Source organism: Mauremys reevesii, linkage group 4, assembly GCF_016161935.1.
Source record: "Mauremys reevesii isolate NIE-2019 linkage group 4, ASM1616193v1, whole genome shotgun sequence".
NCBI classification, from domain to species: domain Eukaryota; kingdom Metazoa; phylum Chordata; order Testudines; family Geoemydidae; genus Mauremys; species Mauremys reevesii.
This window is the reverse complement of record NC_052626.1, coordinates 121,834,294-121,850,537: the sequence shown is the minus strand read 5'-3', so window position 1 is coordinate 121,850,537 and position 16,244 is coordinate 121,834,294. Positions and strand designations below refer to the sequence as shown.

The following is a 16,244-nucleotide window of genomic DNA, read 5'->3' as shown; positions in this document are numbered from 1 at the left end:
TTGAATCAGGGAGGCTTTGAAGGAGCATTTTGACAATGATTCCCAATAATGTGTCTATATGTGATGCATTTGGCCAGGCATTGTTTACCTGCTGCCATGAATTACCCCTGTAGAGTTTGCTTCTTGAGTGTTAATTGCAAGGAGCAAATATTCCTACTGATAGCCTCTGTGTTTCAATGTTAGCACCCAGTGATGTACGTATGTCACAAATAACGACTCATTTTATTTCAAAGACTTAAGTTTAATAACCAGATAAAACTCAAAATTTTAGTTAAACAGGATATGACAATGAGGAGCAGTCTCGTGGTTAGGGCTCTTCTAACTCCATCTTTCGTTGGGAAACCAGTCCCTAGGCGTGGAGTGCATGGGGTACTGTGAGGGACTGGGAACACACAAAGAATGTGGTGGGGGAGTTTGGCGAAGGCATGGACTGGAGATCTGTAGTGGCTGGAGGGGGAGTTGGGCACGAGCTCAGATTGCAGGGTAATAGGGACTTCTATCATCTCTTTCATAGAATCATAGAATATCAGGGTTGGAAGGGACCTCAGGAGGTCATCTAGTCCAACCCCCTGCTCAAAGCAGGACCAGTCCCCAACTAAATCATCCCAGCCAGGGCTTTGTCCAGCTGGGCCTTAAAAACCTCTAAGGATGGAGATTCCACCACCTCCCTAGGGAACCCATTCCAGTGCTTCACCACCCTCCTAGTGAAATTTTTTTTCCTAATATCCAACCTAAACCTCCCCCATTGCAACTTGAGACCATTACTCCTTGTTCTGTCATCTGCTACCACTGAGAACAGTCTAGAACCATCCTCTTTGGAACCCCCTTTCAGGTAGTTGAAAGCAGCTATCAAATCACCCCTCATCCTTCTCTGCTGCAGACTAAACAATCCCAGTTCCTTCAGCCTCTCCTCATAAGTCATGTGGTCCAGCCCCCTAATCATGTTTGTTGCCCTCCTCTGGACTCTTTCCAATTTTTCCACATCCTTCTTGTAGTGTGGGGCCCAAAATTGGGCACAGTACTCCAGATGAGGCCTCACCAATGCCAAATAGAGGGGAATGATCACATCCCTTGATCTGCTGGCAATGCCTCTATTTATACAGCCCAAAATGCCGTTAGCCTTCTTGGCAACAAGGGCACACTGTTGACTCATATCCAGCTTCTCGTCCACCGTAACCCCTGGGTCCTTTTCTGCAGAACTGCTGCCTATCCACTCGGACTCTGCACTGGTCCTTGTTGAACCTCATCAGATTTCTTTTGGCCCAATCTTCTAATTTGTCTAGGTCCCTCTGTATCCTATCCCTACCCTCCAGCGTATCTACCACTCCTCCCAGTTTAGTGTCATCTGCAAACTTGCTGAGGGTGCAGTCCACACCATCTTCCAGATCATTAATGAAGATATTGAACAAAACCGGACCTTCAGGAGCTTTATCTGGATCTCCAGGAGCTTTATCATCTGCTCTTGACCCTGTGTCCTTCCCTGGCCATCCAGCCTCAGTCTTTCATTGATTGTCTCCCACCACGCTCTTGAAGTGCTGTATTACTTATCTGACGGAGGTCCTCCACCAGTATGGAGGAGTGGGTCTTCAAGGGCATATCGCAAAAGGCAAAGAAACAATGAACAGAGACTGTATTGTGAGTGCACTCACAGCTTGAATCACAGAAGTTACACACACCTCTTTCTCAGCGTCCCTTGGCTAGGGAGTCCCAATTATGGTGAATTCACAGGGCGGGAGGGCAAGGGGGAAAGGGCAGGAAGGGACAAAGGGTGATTTGTGAAGAGGGTTACTGTGAGCGGCTAGAGAGCCTTGAATATTGGCACCCTTTTCCACAGGCTGGGGTAATCAAACTTGATATCTCACTCCTCAGGGTAACCTAGGATGCAAGGGAGCATCTCCTGCATGTGTGCGGCTTCAGAGCGGCTCTGTAGACTGCTTGCCTGTGTGCCGCTCTGGCCCCTGCAGAAATATTGCCAGGTGGTGTTGCAAACTTTCCTACAGTGGGGGGAGAAACAAGGCATCTCTCCCAAGGAACCTTCAGCAGAGGATTGCAGAATACCTACAGGAAAGTCCCCTGTACATTAACAAACATTTCCATTGTGGCCCCACTGCGCAGATGGACAGGCTCTGTTAATTTCTGTCCCTTATCCCTCCTCTACCATCTAACAAAGTACATCAGAGCCAACTCTCCTCTCACCGTGCACTTACCGGGGCTCCCCTTTCCTGCATCCTGAGTGCCTCCGCCAGAGTGCTGGGACTGGCCAGACCCTTCCAGAGTAGAAAAGAGGTCCTGACTCAACTCGCCACTCCACCAGACAACCCTGCCTTGGGCTCCACATCATCCTCCAGCTCCACCTTCTCGTCCACCACTTCCTCATCAGGGATGAGTCCGCTGGCGGCTTCCTCCATCCCCCCCAGTGTCCCCATGGGGCTCTTGGCGGTGGGTCACCGCTGAGGATGGTATGCAGCTCCTTGTAGAAGCGGCAGATCTTTGGCACTGCACCAGAGCAACGGTTGGCCTCCCTTGCCTTCTGGTACGCCTGCCTCAGCTCCTTGATTTTAGCACAAGAACGGTGCGTGTTCCATTCGTGCCCCTTCTCCTGCATGCCACTAGCAATCAATCCTCTCCTCCCAAGCTTAGCAGATCCAACGGAGGAGAGCATCTGCTGCAGAAAGCCAGTGTGGTCAGCTGGGAAGATCCTGTGTGAACTGTACATGCCTGAGCAAACAGGAAGAGGAATTTCAAACATTCCTGGGCCTTTAAACGGGGGAGGGGTGCATATCTCTGTACCTTCAGGGCAGCGGAGTTCAAACTGCTGACCAGAGTGGTCATGATGGGCATTGTGGGACACCTTCTGGAGACCAATTAGGGCGACAAAACCAAGCGCAGTGTCTGTACTGACGCTGCGTCACTCTAACTACGTTGCAAAAAGCTCTCTGCCGCTCGTCGAGGTGGTTTTATGATGTCGGCCTAGCAGAGGTGTTAGGTTGGAAGGAGCAGCATTGCAGTGTGTACAGTGATGAGCTCCTAAAATCCTAAGAACCGGTTCCCTACCAGGTCCTTGGCGGCACTTCAGCAGCGGCAGCGACAGGGTCTTCACTCGCTCTGGGATTTCGGCGGTGGGTCCTTCACCCAGAGTGAGTGAAGGACCCACCGCCAAAGTGCCGCCAAAGACCTGGTACAAGCCCCACGTGCCTGTCTCCCGCCCCATCCAACCCCAACCCACGTCCTGCCGCCTGCCCCCTTACAACCTGCAACCCATAAACCCCCCCCCCACACTCCTTGTCCCCTGACCACCACCACCCGAGACCCCCCACCCTAACTTCCCCCCAGGACCCCACTCCCTACCCAACTCACCCTGCTCCCTGTCCCCTGACTGCCCTGACCCCATCCACCACCACCCCGACAGACCCCCAGAACTCGCACCGCCTACCCAACCTCCCTGTCCCCTGACCGCCCCCCCAACCTCTGCCCCATCCCCACACACACCCCATTCCCTGCCCCTGGGACTCCCTGCCCCTTATCCAACCACCCCGGCCGCTTACCCCTGCTTCCCCCCTCTCCGAGAGCCTCAGCGCGCCGTGTCCAGGAGTGGCCTTGGACAGCGCTACAGCGGCATGGCTCCAGCAGGAGGAGCTCAAGTGGCAGGAGCTGCAGAGCTGCGCTGGTGCCGGTGGCTCAGCACGCTGTGACTCTGCGAGGGGGGGGAGCGGGGGAGGGGCGAGGGGAGCCTCCCCATTTGGATGTGGTCCATGGGCCGGAGTTCGTCCGTCCACCTGCCCACCCCTTTAGCAACCGGTTCTACAGCAGTTTCTAAATTTAACAGCCGGTTCTTGTGAACCGGTGCAAACCGGCTCCAGCTCAACATTGAGTGTGTACACGTCCACTGTTTTGTCGACAAAACTGTGTAGTGCAGCCAAGGCCTAAATCAAGAAGTGCCTCTCCCTTTGTGGGTTCCAGAACTCTCCAAGAATCAGTCATTTATCGTGTCTAGAAACTTTATCTCTGCATCCCATCCTGAGGTAACATGTACCCAGGCAATATGGGGATAGTTGAAATCCCCCATTATTATTGAGTTGTTGTTTTTTATAGCCTCTCTAATCTCCCTGAGCATTTCACAGTCACCATCACCATCCTGGTCAGGTGGTTGGTTAGTACTGTATATTCCTATACTTTTATTGATCAAGCATGACATTTCTATCCAGACATCCTATGGCACAGATTGGTTCATTTCAGATTTTTATTCTATTGGACTCTCTGTTTTCCCATACGGTGCCACTCTGCCACCAGCACGACCTGCTCGGTCAGTCCTGGATATTTTGTACCCTGGTATTACTGTGTCCCATTGATTATCATTGTTCCACCAAGTTTCTGGGATGCCTGTTACATCAGTCTCCTCATTTAATACCAGACTCGTGTTCACCCATCTTAGTATTCAGACTTCTAGCATTTGTATACAAGCACTTATAAAATGTCATTGTTTAGCTGTCTGCCCCCATGTGATGTAACTGAATGGGACTCTTTTGCATTTGACTTTCCCTTGGGTTCCTACTTGTACTTTTATCAACTCCTATCATCTCCTCTTTACTAGGATATTGAGAATCCTCGTTAATAGATCCAGTGACAGCCCCACAGCCCTCTTTTGGTATGAATTGAAGGATCCCAAAGCACTTTGAAAAATACAGACATTTTGCACCACTGAGATGCAGCCACCTCTGGTGTGTAGGGGTAATAAGCAGTATACAGAAACACAGGGTGATTGAAAATGAAGCAGATATTTATTTTGTCTCGTGATGGCCAAAATCTTGTAGCTCTGTAATGAGTTGTTTGGAGATGTAAATGACTTGGGGTGAAATTCAGCCCATACAAAGTGAGGCACCATGCTAGGCACCTGGAGACAGGACGGGTGGGCTCTCTCCCAGGGGCGCTAGGTGGCGCCATGGACACATACATCTTTCATTTAGAATTGGGTCAGTTCAGTGCAGCTGAGCACACAAGGGGGATGAGGCTGGATAGGGTGACCAGACAGCAAATGTGAAAAATCGGGACTGGGGGTGGGGGTGACTGAAATGTACCATGTGCTCTGTTTGTTTGGGGGACCTTGTGCTGACTGTGTGTGTGCTGAGCCTAGGCAAAGCTGAGAGCTTCTTAACAGGCTGTGATCCCTAAGCCTTTTAGCACTTTGACCAGGGGGGTGGGGCTACTCAGGGAGACCAGGGCTTTAAAAAGCCCTCGCCTAAGAGACCAAAGGAGCTAGTGACCAGGAGCGGCCAACAGGGGAGTTCTCCAGGGGGGAGTGTGAGCAGGAGCTAGAACTCAACATTCTTTAAACTTAAAAGCCAAAAACACCCTCCCCCCCCCCATATAAACAAAACAACAACAAAGGACCCAGCTGCAGGAGTGAGAAGACAATGCGGGCAGAAGTCCAGCAACAGAGTGGGGGCTACCCAGTTTATTGCACCCAATGCAGCATGTCTGATTACTTGCCCTATGGGCAGGTGGCGTATGTGTGCATTCGGTGCAAGGAGCTCCTGGCCCTCAGAGACTGTGTACGAGCTTTGGAGACCAGAGTGGCTGAACTGGAGGAGCTGAGGGAGACAGAGAGGTACATAGTTGAGACTTTCTGGGACACTGTAGAACAGTCTGACAGCCTCTGCGCTGTTGAGGAGGATGAAGGTCTCAGGAAAGGAGAACATCCAACTGGAGCAGAGGGAAACGATCCCATAAGTGGGACCCTCCTTCCAGATGATTTTGGGGTATCCTGTCACACTGAGGATACTCCTCCGGGGGAGGGAGCTCCAGCTATTAAAAAGAGACAGGTATTAGTAATGGGCGATTCAATCATTAGAAACATAGATAGCTGGGTTTGCGATGACCAGGAGAACCACATGGTGACTTGCCTGCCTGGTGCGAAGGTTGTGGATCTCTCGAGAAATCTAAATAGACTTATATGTAGTGCTGGGGAGCAGCCGGTGGTCATGGTACATGTAGGTACCAATGCCATAGGGAAGGGTAGGAGAGAGGTCCTAGGACCAATCCTATTCAATTTATTCATAAATGATCTGGAGAAAGGGGTAAACAGTGAGGTGGCAAAGTTTGCAGATGACACTAAACTACTCAAGATAGTTAAGACCAAAGCAGATTGTGAAGAACTTCAAAAAGATCTCATAAAACTAAGTGATTGGGCAACAAAATGGCAAATGAAATTTAATGTGGATAAATGTAAAGTAATGCACATTGGAAAAAATAACCCCAACTATACATACAACATGATGGGGGCTAATTTAGCTACAACGAGTCAGGAAAAAGATCTTGGAGTTATCGTGGATAGTTCTCTGAAGATGTCCACGCAGTGTGCAGAGGCGGTCAAAAAAGCAAACAGGATGTTAGGAATAATTAAAAAGGGGATAGAGAATAAGACTGAGAATATATTATTGCCCTTATATAAATCCATGGTACGCCCACATCTCGAATACTGTGTACAGATGTGGTCTCCTCACCTCAAAAAAGATATTCTAGCACTAGAAAAGGTTCAGAAAAGAGCAACTAAAATGATTAGGGGTTTAGAGAGGGTCCCATATGAGGAAAGATTAAAGAGGCTAGGACTCTTCAGTTTGGAAAAGAGGAGACTAAGGGGGGACATGATAGAGGTATATAAAATCATGAGTGATGTTGAGAAAGTGGATAAGGAAAAGTTATTTACTTAGTCCCATAATACAAGAACTAGGGGTCACCAAATGAAATTAATAGGCAGCAGGTTTAAAACAAATAAAAGGAAGTTCTTCTTCACGCAGCACACAGTCAACTTGTGGAACTCCTTACCTGAGGAGGTTGTGAAGGCTAGGACTATAACAATGTTTAAAAGGGGACTGGATAAATTCATGGTGGCTAAGTCCATAAATGGCTATTAGCCAGGATGGGTAAGAATGGTGTCCCTAGCCTCTGTTCGTCAGAGGATGGAGATGGATGGCAGGAGAGAGATCACTTGATCATTGCCTGTTAGGTTCACTCCCTCAGGGGCACCTGGCATTGGCCACTGTCGGTAGACAGATACTGGGCTAGATGGACCTTTGGTCTGACCCGGGTACGGCCTTTCTTATGTCCTAGAGGCCAAATTTAGGCTGCTAGGTAAGAGATTGAAGTTCAGGACCTCCATGGTAGCATTCTCTGAGATGCTCCCAGTTCCACGCGCAGGGCCAGGTAGACAGGCAGAACTGCAGGATCTCAATGCATGGATGAAACAATGGTTTAGGAAGGAGTGGGTTAGATTTATTAGGAACTGGGGAAACTTTTGGGAAAGGGGGAGCCTATACAGGAAGGATGGGCTCCACCTAAACCAAAATGGAACCAGATTGCTGGCACTTAATATTAAAAAGGTCATAGAGCAGTTTTTAAACTAAGGGCTGGGGGAAAGTCGACGGGTGTGGAGGAACACATGGTTCGGACATCCCTTAGGGGAGGATCTATTAATAGAGAATCTCTATGTCCTAGTGAGGACAAGAGGATGGAAAATGATAAAATACAGGCAGGGTCTGATCAGAAACAGTCAAATAAAGAAGAGTCCCATTCAATTGCATCGTGAAATGGCAGACAGCTAAAAGGAGACAAGCATTTAAAGTGCCAATGCTAGAAGTCTAAATAATAAAATGGGTGAACTCAAGTGCCTCATATTAAATGAGGATATTGATATAATAGGCATCACAGAAACTTGATGGAATGAGGATAATCAATAGGACACAGTAATACCAGGGTACAAAATATATCGGAAGGACAGGACAGGTCATGCTGGTGAGGGAGTGGCACTATATGTGAAAGAAAGCATAGAATCAAATGAAGCAAAAATCTTAAATAAATCAAACTGTACCATAGAATCTCTATGAATAGTAATTCCATGCTCAAATAATAAGAATATAGCAGTAGGGATATACTACTGATCGCCTGACCAGGATGGTAATAGTGACTGTGAAATGTTCAGGGAGATTAAAATAATAAATAAAAATTAAAATAAAAAACTTGATAATAATGGGGGTTTCAATTATCCCCATATTGACTTGGTACATATCACCTCGGGATGGGATGTAGAGATAAAGTTTCTTGACACCTTAAATGACTGCTCCTTGGAGCAGCTGGTCCTGGAACGCACCAGAGGAGAGGTAATTCTTGATTTAGTCCTAAGTGAAGCACAGGATCTGGTCCAAGAGGTGAATATAGCTGGACCACTTGGTAATAATGACTATAATATAATTAAATTTAATATCCATTTTGGCAGGAAAAACACCACAGCAGCCGAACACTGTAGCATTTAATTTCAGAAAGGGGGACTACACAAAAATGAGGAAGTTAGTTAAACAGAAATTAAAAGGTATAGTTCCAAAAGTGAAATCCCTGCAAACTGCATGGAAACTTTTTACAGACACCATAATAGAGGCTCAATTTAAATGTATACCCCAAATTAAAAAACATAGTAAGAGAACCATAAAAGAGCCACTCTGGATACACAACAAAGTAAAAGAAGCAGTGAGATGCAAAAAGCATCCTTTAAAAAGTGGAAATTAATCCTAGTGAGGAGAATAGAAAGGAGCATAAACACTGGCAAATGAAGTGTAAAAATACAATTAAGAAGGCCAAAAAAGAATTTGAGGAACAGTTAGCCAAAGACTCAAAAAAAAAAAAATTTGCTATTCCTTGTTAAGTACATCAGAAGCAGGAAGCCTGCTAAACAATCAGTGTGGCCACTGGACAATCGAGTTGCTAAAAGAACTCTCATTCATTTATGGTTGTTTAGCAGGCTTCCTGCTTCTGATGTACTTAAAAAAAAAAAAAAAAAAAGTACAATAAGGCCATTGTGGAGAAACAAAATGAATTCTTTGCATCAGTCTTCATGGCTGAGGATATGAGGCTGATTCCCAAAGCTGAGCCATTCTTTTTGGTGACAGATCTGAGGAACTATCCCAGACTGAAGTATCATTAGAGGAGGTTTTGGAACAAATTGATAAATTAAACAGCAATAAATTACCAGGATCAGATGGTATTCACCCAAGAGTTCTGAAGGAACTCAAATGTGAAATTGCAGACTAACTGTGGTTTGTAACCTATCATTTAAATCAGCTTCTGTACCAGATGACTGGAGGATAGCTAATGTGATGCCAGTTTTAAAAAAGGCTCCAGAGATGATCCTGGGAATTATAGGCTGGTAAACCTGACTTCAGTACCAGGAAAACTGGTTGAAACTATAATAAAGAACAATATTATCAGACACATAGATGCACATAATTTGTTGAGGAAGAGTCAACATGGTTCTTGTAAAGGGAAATCATACCTCACCAATCTACTAGAATTCTTTGAGGGGGTTAACAAGCATGTGGACCAAGGGGAAACAGTGGATATAGTGTACTTAGATTTTCAGAAAGCCTTTGACAAGGTCCCTCACCAAAGGCTCTTACACAAAGTAAGCTGCCATGGGATTAGCGGGATGGTCCTATCATGGATTGGTAACTGGTTAAAGATAGGAAACAAAGGGTAGGAATAAATGGTCAGTTTTCAGAATGGAGAGGTAAATAGTGGTGTCCCCCAGGGGTCTGTTCTGGGCCCAGTCCTATTCATAAATGATCTGGAAAAAGGGATAAACACTGAGGTGGCAAAATTTTCAGATGATACAAAATTACTAGTGGATGTGTTATTCCTTGACTTTAGCAAAGCTTTTGATACGGTCTCCCACAGTATTCTTGCCGGCAAGTTAAAGAAGTATGGACTGGATGAATGGACTATAAGGTGGATAGAAAGCTGGCTAGATCATCAGGCTCAACAGGTAGTGATCAATGGCTCCATGTCTAGTTGGCAGCCGGTATCAAGCGGAGTGCCCCAAGGGTCGGTCCTGGGGCCGGTTTTGTTCAATATCTTCATTAATGATCTGGAGGATGGCGTGGAATACACCCTCAGCAAGTTTGCAGATGACACTAAACTGGGAGGAGTGGTAGATATGCTGGAGGGTAGGGATAGGATACAGAGGGACCTAGACAAATTAGAAGATTGGGCCAAAAGAAATCGGATGAGGTTCAACAAGGAGCAGTGCAGAGTTTTGCACTTAGGAAGGAAGAATCCCTTGCACTGCTATAGACTAGGGACTGAATGGCTAGGCAGCAGTTCTGCAGAAAAGGACCTAGGGGTTACAGTGGACGAGAAGCTGGATATGAGTCAACAGTGTGCCCTTCTTGCCAAGAAGGCTAACGGCATTTTGGGCTGTATAAGTAGGGACATTGCCAATAGATCAAGGGACGTGATCATTCCCCTCTATTCGGCATTGGTGAGGCCTCATCTGGAGTACTGCATCCAGTTTTGGGCCCCACACTACAAGAAGGATGTGGAATAATTGGAGAGAGTCCAGAGGAGGGCAACAAAAATTATTAGGGATCTGGAGCACATGACTTATGAGGAGAGGCTGAAGGAACTGGGATTGTTTAGTCTGCAGAAGAAAAGAATGGGGAGGGGAGGGGATTTGATAGCTACTTTTAACTACCTGAAGGGGGGGTTCCAAAGAGGATGGATCCAGACTGTTCTTAGTGGTAGCAGATGACTGAACAAGGAGTAATGGTCTCAAGTTGCAGTGGGGGAGGTTTAGGTTGGATATTAGGAAAAACTTTTTCACTAGGAGGGTGGTGAAGCACTGGAATGGGTTACCTAGGAAGGTGGTGGAATCTCCTTCCTTAGAGGTTTTTACGGTCAGGCTTGACAAAGTCCTGGCTGGGATGATTTAGTTGGGGATTGGCCCTGTTTTGAACAGGGGGTTGGACTTCGTGACCTCCTGAGGTCCCTTCCAGCCCTGATATTCTATGATTCTACTAAAGATAGTTAAGAGCCAGGCAGACTGCTAAGACCTACAAAAGGATCTCTCAAAACTGGGTGACTGGGCAACAAAATGGCAGATTGCATTTATCAACATTAAATTTCAAGTAATGTACATTGGAAAGCATAATCCCAACTATACATATTGTGATAGACCCAGGCCAGTTGGGTACAGCAGAATAGTAGAAGGCCATTGGATTAACAGTTTTCTGTTCCCTGACTGACCAGAGCAGGGGCTGCTCCAGGCTAATGAGAACACCTGACTCTAATTAACCTGTAAAGAGTCAGGTGAGGCCATTCAGTTAATGTGACCACCTGACTCTAATTAAGGCCCTGCTGTTACTATAAAAAGGGCTCACTCCAGTCAGGCAGGGGAGCCAGAGGAGAGGAAGTGTGGCTGAAGGGCTGGTCACTGAAGACACCCTAAAACATCGTTAAAGGAGCTCTAAGGTAAGAGTGAAGAAGGGAGAAGCAGGAGAGCTGTGGGGAAGTGGCCCAGGGAAATGTAGCAACTCTGGCAGTGAAAGGTTGGCTGCCAACAACTGCTACCATTAGGGTCCCTGGGCTGGAACCCGGAGTAGAGGGTGGGCCCAGGTTCCACCCAACCCACCACTACAGGAACAGCTCCTGGAAGGGGAAGTCAGGTCCCTGTCCGGACAGGAGGCTGAACAGAGACTGTGGGAGTTCTCTCACCAACCTCCTTGCAGCCTATGATGAAAAGGGCTCAGTAGACTGTAACCCTGGCCCTAGAGAGAGAAGGGCTACGTGGAGGGTCACAGTGAGCCACTGAGGCTAAGCATAAACCGCCTAGAAGTGCAGGACCCACAGGAGCAAGGTCAGAGCTCTGGCACAATATGTAACCCTTCTGCCAGGCCGAATTGATAGCAGCAAGGGCCGGGTTCAATACATAGGGGTCCCTTCCCTACAACGTAATGCAAAACCAGCTCGAGCCCCCACCCAGGGACCTGGGAAAATCTTACACACACCCCTGGGCACCTCGAAGAGGCAATACTTCCCCTCTCGCAAGCACAGAGTCTCGGTATAGCAGAAAATGTTTAATAACATGAGATAAACAACATAGCATTAAATTGGGAAAACTCCTCAACTAGAGTTCATAGACCAAACCATGAGCAAAGACCCACCCCAGGAAATTGGCCCATGTCCTTTCCCCTGGGCTCTTGAGTCCAGCAACCCCAAAATCACCCACAGTCCCAAAAGTCCCACAACCCAAAAGTCTCTGTCCCGGGTCAGTGCAGCCCCAGAGTTCAAGAGTCTATCTGCAGGGTTTCCCCCACCCCCACAGCCTGGGTAGAAAGGTGCACCTTACGTGGTCCGGGCCCTGCCTCTCCGTGGGGTTCTGCTTCCACCTTCACCACGAACTGCTCTGCTCTACCAGCCACTCCACTTTGCTCCTCCAGCCGTCCCCACAAACTGCTCAGCTCTGCTCCGCTTTGCCAGCTGCTCTGCTCCACCAGCCGTCCCGTGATCCGCTCCAGCCGTCCCCACAAACTGCTTGGCTCAGCTCGCTCCGTGGGCCGCTCCAACCGTCCCACAAACTGCTCTGCTCTGCCAGCTGTCCTGTGATCCCCTCTGGCCATCCCTGCAAACTGCTCGGCTCTGCTTGCTCCATGGGCACTCCAACTGTCCCCACAAACTGCTCCGCTCCACCAGCTGCTCAGCTCTGCAATATAGCTTCAGGCTCCCCCACTAGTTAACAAGTACTCAGTGATCTCAGCTCAGTAATTTTACCTTTTTAGTGATTTCAGCTCATAATAGGGGAGTCCCAGTGCTGGTGCACCATTAGCCCAAAGTGAGTTAAACTCAGTAATCTGTAACTAGATTCTTAAGGGAATCAAAAATCAGTGGAGAGAGGAGGCGGTGCAATTGGTGCTTCTAGCTCACACAAGGGGCCTACACCACCAGGTACAGATACCTGTCCCTAACCTCTCTCAATTCACTAGGTTTTGGAACCCATGTCCCTTGTCTAGCTAGGGCTACTTAGTTGATGGTGAGACCCTCTGTCATAAAACAGTTTAATAGTTCCTCATTCACATAATCAGGGTAACAACACTTTATTCCTCCTGCCCCAATAAAAAAGAAATTGGGGATCCCACAGCTGTCAAAGTAACCATTTTAGGCTGCCATGGGCTATGCTAGGCAGGGTGGGTGTGCCTATGCAAACACAATCAGCCCCTACAATTCTTTTCCACACTTGCCATAATTCACCACCAGATGTCAGGGTAGAGCTCATCCTGATTCTGCTTACACATATAAAATGATGGGGTCTAAATTAGCTGTTATCACTCAAGAGAGAGATCTTGGAGTCATTGTGGATAGTTCTCTGCAAACATCCACTCAGTGTACAGCAGCAGTCAAATAAGCGAACAGAATGCTGGGAATAATTAAGGAAGGGGTAGATAATAGGACAGAAAATATCATATTGCCTCTATATAAATCTATGGTACACCCACATCTTGAATACTGTGTGCAGATGTGGTCACCCCATCTCAAAAAAGATATATTAGAGTTGGAAAAGGTTCAGAAAAGGGCAACAAAAATTATTAGGAGTATGGAACAGTTTCTGTATGAGGAGAGATTAATAAGACTGGGACTTTTCAGCTTGGATAAGAGACGACTAAGGAGGGATATAGTAGAGGTCTATAAAATCATGACTGGTGTGAAGAAAGTAAATGAGGAAGTGTTATTTACTCCTCCTCGTAACACAAGAACTAGGGATCAGCAAATGAAATTAATAGGCAGCAGGTTTAAAACAAACAAAAGGAAGTATTTCTTCACACAACTCAGTCAACATGTGGAACTCCTTGCCAGAGGATGTTGTGAAGGCCAAGACTTTAACAAGGTTCAAAAAAGAACTAGATAAGTTCATGAAGGATAGGTCCATGAATGGCTATTAGCCAGGATGGGAAAGGATGGTGTCCCTAGCCTCTGTTTGCCATAAGCTGGGAATGGGGGACAGGGGATGGATCACTGGATGATTACCTGTTCTGTTCATTCCCTCTGGGGCACCTGGCACTGGCCACTGAGGGTAGACAGGATACTGGGCTAGATGGACCTTTGAGCTGACTGTAGGGCCGTTCTTATGAGTTTGCTGGCCAGGCAGTGCCTTAGCAGGTGGATTTTACCTAGAAATCTCCATAGACCCAAGTGCCAACACAGGCTGTTGCAGCTGTGGAGAGGCCCAGGACAGTAATGGGGTCTCACAGGTCTGGGCCGAGAAGTGTTGTCAGAGCCATATGGAAACATTCACCTCAAATTCCCATACCACGCGTGGCTCGGCCCCCTCCCCGAGAAAGCAGAGTGCTGGCGCCAGACAGGGGCTGACTGCTTTGCTCCTTAACCCTAGGGAAGGAAGATGGCCACCTGTATGGACAATGTCACTGACATGCGGGTCCCTGATGGGGAGGCAGAGTTCTCGAAATCGGTCACCTCCTACGTCTGCCAGTCCATCATCGTCCCCTCTGATGTGATGGGCTACAAAACCATAGTGTCCTCCCAGCCCGTGAGCCTGGCTGACCGCGTCATAGGTAGGTGCTGCTTCCCCTGGTCCAGGGATAGGGACTGGCCTTCCAGGGCCTGATCCAGCCCTGTCCCACACCGGAGTGCTCCTGGGCACAGTGGGGTGACCTGCACCTGCTGCCATGGGTGGAGAACTGAGGCTGGGCAGCAGTTTGCACTGGGGTCAGTGACTCCACTCAGGGCAGGGCAAGGAGGATTGGGCCTGCAGCCCCTGTGCTAGGCCCAGAGTCTAGAAACTGGACTCCTGCCCTGCTCCACTGAGAGGCACATTCTCGGTGTAAGGCCAAGGACAGGCTGCTGCTGCTTCAAGTAGTGTCCCGTGGGTGCCCCCTCTAGGTTCTTTTAACTCTAGGTGCCTTTGCGCCCCACGCGCCTTGGATCGGAGATTTTAGGCAAGCAGTGTCCATTCGGCCTGAGCATCGCCCTCCCTGCCTCGCACCCCGCACCAGGAACTTGCGCTGTGTGGGCAAACCACCTCAGTTCCCTCTCAGCCACGTCTGAGCTAAGATTACCATAACTGTATTTCTTTCTCTTGCTCATGGTAGCTGGTGTTAGTTCCTTGAGTTTCCCTTAGTTAGTGGCAGTAATATCCCTTTCCTCTCTTTCTTTGGTTAACCCGAGAAAAAAAAAATCTTACTGGGATAGCGGCTGTTGCCCATCCATCTATTTTTTTCCCTTACTTTTTCCCCTCAGGGGAAGTGAAACCCGGGAAGGGTATGCCCAGTTCCCCCAGGTTTAAACATAGCCTCCCTGCCTGAAAGGCAATCTCGGCCAGTCACAGACATTCCCGCTGCATATGCTGTCTTGGAGAGTCACGTGTTCCTCAGAAGTGTAATTTCTGCCTCAAGTTAAAGTTGAGGGCCAGAAAGAACCAAGAACTAAAACTGTGTCTCCTTACGATGGAGCGTTTGCTCCAACCAGCCTCTGCCCCCGGCCCAGGGACTCCCCTTGTACAACAGTCCTCTACCAGGCCAACCACGTCAACTTCCTTGGGAAAACACACCCCAAGAGCTTCGAAGGGGAAATAGTTGAAATCCTCTCAAAAAATCTCTAGGAAGCAGTTTCAAGTCCCCATGGTAGATAATTTGCTGCAAAGAGATGGTCGCCGGCCAGGTTGACCACCTTGGCACTCACGGGTCTGTGACTCAGTACCCATGAGGTTGCAGGCTCCTCAAGTACTGTCTCAGCCAGCAAGCCTAAGGATTTTAAGAGCTCCGGCTCTGGAAGATTGGTACTGTCAGGTGAACGGAGTGGTACAGAGAAAACCAGCTCTTCTGCACCAGTACTGGCAGAGTCCCCTAGGGCCTCGGTACCTAGTACTTCGGCTCCATAAAAGACCAGACCTACACCTACTGTCCATTCATCAAGGCACATGAGACTTCTGGTACCATCAGCACCTTGTGGCACAGCCGCCACTGCAATCTCATTTCATCAGCAGTGCCCATCCTGGTACCGCAGGAGTTTCCTTTTCCTAGGGACTTGGTGGTTTCAGAAACGCCTGAATCTCCCCTGCTTGGCCCAAACACGTTCCTGGTACTGATCACTTCCCATTCCTTGGAGATGCACACGAAACCGACAGAGTCTCCCTTTACTTCCAGGACTGGTCCACCTCTGCCCAGCGATGAAGAGGAAGATGATGATGGGGATATTTCATCAGTCTCCCTCATTCTGTCCAAGGCTCTCCTTTGGGCTACCAATGAGCCCACCTTCCTGAGATCTCTACAGACCCCGCTTACCCTCATGAGAGACAAGCCCCACCCAGATGGTATGAACATGCCTTTTGCACCACCTCAGTGGCCCTACTTGGACCCTTGGGCAGCTTATTGTCAGCAGTTTTCGAGGGCTCCTAGTGCTTCTCGCCAGGA

General features: G+C 48.2%; 1 protein-coding gene across 1 annotated transcript in view; it reads left to right on the top strand.

Annotated features, from left to right (window-relative positions):
* ELAPOR1 (endosome-lysosome associated apoptosis and autophagy regulator 1) overlaps positions 1–16,244 on the top strand; it is a 101,754-nt gene that overhangs the window by 73,144 nt on the left and 12,366 nt on the right. The window contains exon 16 of the mRNA XM_039538045.1: positions 14,207–14,387. Within this exon, the coding sequence (XP_039393979.1) occupies positions 14,207–14,387 (181 nt within the window). The remainder of the gene's footprint in view (positions 1–14,206; positions 14,388–16,244) is intronic.